Source organism: Brachionichthys hirsutus, chromosome 15 (assembly GCF_040956055.1).
Source record: "Brachionichthys hirsutus isolate HB-005 chromosome 15, CSIRO-AGI_Bhir_v1, whole genome shotgun sequence".
NCBI classification, from domain to species: domain Eukaryota; kingdom Metazoa; phylum Chordata; class Actinopteri; order Lophiiformes; family Brachionichthyidae; genus Brachionichthys; species Brachionichthys hirsutus.
The window spans coordinates 5,712,529-5,719,286 of record NC_090911.1 but is presented as its reverse complement, the minus strand read 5'-3'; the positions used below and the strand labels follow the sequence as shown (position 1 = coordinate 5,719,286).

General features: G+C 41.1%; 1 protein-coding gene across 1 annotated transcript in view; it reads right to left on the bottom strand.

Annotated features, from left to right (window-relative positions):
• Nucleotides 1-5,849: 5,849 nt before the first annotated feature.
• Nucleotides 5,850-6,758, bottom strand: part of LOC137904662 (glucagon family neuropeptides-like) — a 1,547-nt gene continuing 638 nt past the window's right edge. Inside the window, exons 2-3 of the mRNA XM_068748866.1 lie at nucleotides 6,621-6,725; nucleotides 5,850-6,033 (exon numbers count right to left, since the gene is read on the bottom strand). Of these exons, the coding sequence (XP_068604967.1) occupies nucleotides 5,850-6,033; nucleotides 6,621-6,725 (289 nt within the window). The remainder of the gene's footprint in view (nucleotides 6,034-6,620; nucleotides 6,726-6,758) is intronic.

Below are 6,758 nucleotides of genomic sequence, written 5' to 3'. Positions count from 1 at the left end.
ACTAATTCAGAAAAATGTTCTTTACGGTTGTTGCACTTAGACAAATAGGACAATATACAAATGGTGTCAGACCCATTTCTTTTGGTGGAATGCCGACATAAATGAATCCTGATGAACTGTTGAATCTATTTTATGAACTATACGATGCCATTAAAGCCGAAATGATTCATAGTTTCCCAGATGTTATGTGTAAAAGCTGGAGACCTTAACCAATTGACTGCTGTTTCCTTCACAACAGGAGAGCATTTCCTGTTTCAGCTAATTGCTTTGTTTTCATTGGTCACAGCTTTGCTGATTTTGCCCTGCTGTATGAAATTTACATGTATAATTAGATTTAAGTTGGAACAGGGGTAACGATCGGCTGGGAAAGTGTTTTCCTTCGGTGAAGAGATTCATCGGTAACATGACTGAGCATGAATGGATCCTCCAAAGTTTTAGCAACTCACAAGAAAGGAAGAGTTGCTGCCCCTGCAGGGGCTATGAAACAGCTGTTGATGGAATAAACTAATAATAATTAGAACAATTATTACTGTCATAACAAACGGAACACATTTCCTGGGGATCCTTGATATGGACACAATCTGAGGATACTGTCTATTTTAAGATCAAACTTAGCTTGCAGACACACATATATCCAGTAGCTGAGATAACAGCATCATGATGAATGATGGATAGTGGTGGTTACCCATTATTACTCAACCAGCACGGGCAAAGTGTTCCCTTTAAGGCAGAAGCAACCCTTGATCAGTTGTCTCTGTCTCCTTGCCCTCGCCCACGCCTTCCTATTTTCTCCATCCCCTTCGCCTCCGTCTCTCCCGCCTTATTGCTGCTCCCAGAGGGGCTTCTGTTCACCACAGAGTGCCTCCTGCTTAAAGGTAGATGTGACAGGACCAGCCCCCAAGAAGAGATTTAAAGGAAGGGAGAGCGGGGGGGGGGGGGGGGGGGGGGGCTTTGGGGCTGCCATAGCTGTGCCCACCCCCTCACCACTCACCTCCTCCCCTCCAAACCTGTTCACTGAATTATTAATGTGATCAAATAAGGGTTGGGGGGGGGGGTTACTTCACTACTGTGTCTGAGCCTCTCCCATGTGAATGCTGTGTCCTTAACCCTGACATGCAAAAGAAAAAGAATTGATAGGAAGTATGCTCACGCTCCTCTGAGGGAAGGGCAGAAATGTTAATCATGCTAGAAAACAATCCTCCTTACACATGTAAACACACCCCCGGTGTCACACACTCATCAGACACATGGTAACAAAGGGAGTTGGGCGTGTCTGGGACACCGTGGGTGGATGCAGTATGGGGTTCCCAAACACAGCATCCCCTCCCCCTCCAACACCTTATACATAATTAAGCTACCGGTAGGTCTAGAAGCATTTTGGGGGCTGAGTGGGATGATTATTAAAAGCTGTGTATGTTTCCAAACTCTGAGTCTTGCTGAGTCTGTAAGAGATTTTCCTTTTTTTTTTTTACTTTACCTCAAAGAAACATAAAAATAAACCAGGGAGATAATTCTCAAACAATCAAGTTCAATAGCAAAACAGCTCACAGACACTAATGGGGAAGCGAGGAGTGGAACAATGTATACCATGGAGGTGCAATGACGCGGGATTGCAAGGAAGGAGGTGTTATTTTTTTTATTGAGTCAATCATTACTGTACATCATGCACAAATAGGTAGAAAGTGGCCTCTGATGTGAAGCCGACTGCAAACAAATAGAATAATTTCTTTCAATATCCATTTGTGGGCAAATTAAACTTAAAGTATTAGTCTATTTGTGTGTTTTTTCTGATTTGTTTACTCTGTGCATCTTTTGTTACACCACAAAAATATTACAAGAACAATTTAACAATTCCTGTCAAGAGGATGAAGAGTGCTTTTCTTTTGGCAGCTGATGATTGGGCGCAGTAAATAAACTAGATGGTCCTATATATCACATGCGTATAGCTCAAACCCTGGCAATTGGCAATCTGTCAACCTTTTCCTAGCAACAGGGCAGCAACCATGAATCAATGTCCTTGGGGAAGAAACAAAGATGTATGTCTCACTGTGTGTGCGGCAGTTTCTTGTGGCTAATTTATTTTGCTGAATTTCATTAATCATATTTGCCACCTGAGCTCTGCTGTGCCGCAGACTGTTGATGTCATTACACAGCGAACGTTCATGCCTCCTCTATTCTGCAGGGGAGCCTTGTGTACAAAAAAAATGTAAGGTATAACAATGGTCCTGCAGAAGGTTTGCCTACCTAGAACACACAAATAACAGAACACACAATTTCTCCATTGCACTCCCTTTCTACTCGTATAGACACACTTTGCACATGGGTATAAATAACAGCGTCCCTTTGTGGACCGTTGCCATGCAACATTTCTCTGATTGGGCTAGAGGAGATCTGGTGCGTGTGCATTCGCAAACGCGCGCTTCTTTGCCACGCCCATGCTCCTTTCCCTCGGGACACAGCTGCACTTCCAAGGCCAAGGATGGAGTGAAGAGAAAGGAAGATCGCTGCAGCTCAGCCTCAGTGATTTCTCTGGAGATGTTTGAATTGTTTTGTTTTGTTTGTTTGAATTCCAGGTATGCTCACCAAGACATCAAATCTCCTTCTCTCGGTTCATTGGATAAACTATAACTTTACATTTTAAAACAACCTGTGGAAGTCTTTGTGTAGTGAGGATTGGTCGATGAAAGATTTGCACCTCACTCATAATTCAGTATTAAATCTTCAGGACGCCCGATGAGACCGACTTTGCCCCCGTGCACCAATGCTTTTCTCCGTTTTTCAGGTTTTCTGTTCCACTTCTGTTGATCCGGCTTTGGAAAGGTAAATTTAACTTGACACAAGTTCAGGGAGACTCAACCCTCTGGAGAACAGCAGAATTGGTTCTGTGCTTGCTGGAGGATGCTTTCCGTAATGTGACTGGAGCTTTGTATTTGTTTCGGGGGGGGGGGGGGGGGGGGGGGGTAGTGTGGCCCTTTGGTGGTAGTGTAAACACAACTTTTGAAGACAGATTTACACTCGGTTTCAATCCGAGTTGAAAATAAAAGATGTTTGTCGAGTTGTTTGACAAGGCTGTGGCTCGCCACTTTCTTTCTTTCTCTTACAGCAGATGTACTATTTTAAAATGGATTCGGTGTTTCAAAGATTAGACATTGATTGGAAAATGTTGTTTACAAAAATTTATTCATACAAATCTTACAACACTTTCATGACATTGAGAAACTTAAAAGCGCATATAAGGATTCCTGTGTGTGTATAACGATGTCACTTGTACTAAGGCTCACTTTAAAACACATTGTTTTCAGATAGATAAGAGTTGAACATTGAAGTAAGGCGTTTGGCGCTTTCGGAAATATCAACAACAGGCAGTCTCTGTAATCTGAACAACATCTCTGTCTTGTTCTGAAACCCTTTAATTCCATATACCGATGCACATAGTGGTTCATAATATGTTGGAGATATTTATTGATTATGAAATTACTGACCAATATCAAATAATTAACAACACCTTATAGTTTACAGTAACAAACACTGGTCATTGATCACAACTCTCACAAACACTGAACACCTCCAACTCATGCACACATATAGACATCCATCCACGCACACACACATTGCCTGCTCCATCAACATATACATTCTATTCTTTTTTTTTTTTTTTTACTGAATGAATAATTGGCCATGCTTTAAAAGAAAGCCTAATTCTACTACTCTTGGGTCAGACTAAGCCGAACATTTAAACTGAGTGAAAGGAAGTTTAATGTAAGCTAATGGACTGCAGCATTGTAGGGCCACTAAAATTGCCATCTGTTAGTTGTGGCGATTTTATTTTTTTTTTTTTCATTTTTCATTTTTCTCACATTGACGCAAGGCACCAAAGCCGAAAGCTGTCTCCACCTCCACATGTTCGCTCAGTCACAAACACTGAACACGCGCACACACACACTCACGCATAAACACATATGCACCCTGCTATGCAAGCATCCACACATATGAAGCCTGCAGGCAAATTGAAGAGAGTCTCTTGTTATTTTCTTTTCTTTTTATGGGGGTGGAGAGTGCAGGCCTCTGACTAGATTGCATGGATGCATGAAGCTACATTTGCATAATATTCAATAAATACACACAATATCTCCCTAATTAAAAGTAAATGGGAAGATCCCACTGCTGGAGGTTTAATCCAAGTTGGAAACTCAGGTTGACCTCATCCAGTTTTGTCCCATACTGATAGTCCAACTGGCTGCTGATAACAAAGTGAAGTGAATTCAACATTTGGTTTGTTCAGTCAGACCCTGATTTGAAAAAGGCTGCTGGAGCCTGTTTCTTATGTAACAGCCTTCTCCCTCTGTAGCTCTCCGTCACATCTCTTTTGCACTCACTCTCTTTGTCTCCTGCTACTTTGTCCTCTTCATGCATTGTTCTCTCTCTCTCTCTCTCTCACCTGACAGCATCTCTTTATATATATTTATATATAAATCTCACTAAATGGACATATGGACATGGGCAACCAGCAAGTTGTCTACTTGTCTACTAGCCTGTCTTATGATATCCAACATAGCAGGGCAAGAAATAATTCAACAAGTCAGTGCAATACCCGTTTCCACCACCTACAGCCCTCCTTGTTCACTGTTACAACAAATCTGAGGGGGAGGGGTGCTCAAATAGGTTTAGCACAAGCCACTTCCTAAATTGTACAAACAAACAAGAAGCACAATGGCATGCAATTTCAAGGCAAAAATAACAGGGTGTCGGTTTTTACATGCACAAATAAATATTAAATAAGATAAACATTCCTTAACTGTAGGTCAGACGCTACCTTTTCCTGCATCTTGCGTGCTCTGGGCCCCTTCTAAATATGTTTAGTGCTGACAAAATGATGTCAACAATTGGAGCACATTCCTCAAAATAATTGTGCTGACTGAACACAAACAAGGGAATGAATATGTGCACTGTGCAATTTCTAAACTTTACATAACACACACATTTGGAACATTCCTGACACAGTCCTATATGGAGCATGATTTATCTCTTGCAGTAAATGACTTTGAGGCAAGTGAGCAAGTACTGTTTGCTGCATAATGTTAACAGTGACCCTAATGCTTCCTTTATCGCTATTAAAGGTGACAATGCCCTTGCAAAACCCTACAATTAAATTTCTGTTACAACAAGGCTCGAATTTTACCACCGGCTACATGAATCTCTGTGCAAGTCAATCAGTTATCCATCAAATGAGAGGCTGTCCAACAGAAGCCTCCTGGATCCCCCTGGAGGGGTAGCAAGCTATGCAAACCTACAGAGCTCCATTAAGAGATCGAGGAGAAGGGTGAACAAGGGCAACATCTATCATTTAGGATATGCTGGATATGCCTCACATAGCATGCTCATTGCTTCTTTGGGCCCGTTTGGAAAACAAACAACACTAAAAAAATAGACCGTTGGTTACAAAAATAAGTATAACATTCAATACTTTGATTGTCTTTTTTAAAATCTATTTATTTTCTGCATATGTAGATGACCTTTAAAGATTTCAAGCGCATAATGTTGAAGGTGCACAATTCTTTTTATTTTCTATTTCTTTTTTTCTTTTTTTCTTTTGTGTTCAACGTCTTAACATGAAAATCAAATATTGGTCCACAAAGTATAGCTGTGTGGTATCAAGTGCTTTGTACAAAAAGGAAAAAAAAAACAATGTTATTATTAAAATATTCATTTTAATGGCTTTACTTCATACATAAATAACATGTTGAAAGAACACAGGCGCAATCCACTGGTTGGTCAGGTATATCTGAATGACTCTGATGTAACGACTGGATGTATATACACAGGAGGGCAGTGTGGGCGCTTCAACAACGCTACAAGTACGCAAGTCGGCGTCCTTTGTTCCGAACTCTCTGTCTGTACCTTCTTCCCAGAACCGCTGCCAGATATTTCTGCACGGCCATCTGCTTTCTATAGCGACTGTAGCTGTCGGTGAAGATCCCATCTGAGTGTCTTTTGGATAAGGGCTCCGACTCGTCCTCCATGCTGTTGTCTTCACTGCAAAGAACAACACGAAAAAACAATAAAAACATTTAAGTTGCAGCTTTCCACCTCTAATCAGATTCCTGCTCGTTTTCGTTTTACAAATTATAATTGGAATTCTCTTCTGATGGTCATGAGTCAAAGTTGCCTGCAGCCACTAAGAAAACGCGCGTCTTTTTTGTCCTTTTATTATATTTTCGTTCGGTGAGCAGGCCAACATAAAAGAAACAATGATTTAAACATTTCAGAAAAGCGATTAATTATTAATTAGCAGCCAATTGCACATTTTTGACGCATGGCTTTTCATAAGGGGGTAGCAAAATCAATTTATGGATTAATAACAATGAAACGTTTTTGGTTGTTTTTTCTTTCTTTTTTCTTGCAGAAAACGAACCCTCTGTTCTTGAGGAAGGACGCCACAACACATAGAAACGAAAAGGATGTCGTGAAAATGTCTAGACCTTCTTCTTGAGAGAGATTAAACATAATGGACGAAGCGCGCACGTAAAATGACAGACAGTGACGCAGCAGCCCGGACTCGTGCAGCGGAGGAACATAAAAGATGATGACTGCAGGTGAACGCATATAAGAAATGCCCTTACCCTGCACGAATTGTCATCAGAGAATGCAGAAAATGTCTCGCTGTTAACTGACCCAGGATCTCCCTCAAGGCTCTATCTAATTCTTCCTCAGCATGCCTTTCTGGTCTGAGATGATAAAACGCCAAAACACATAGATCA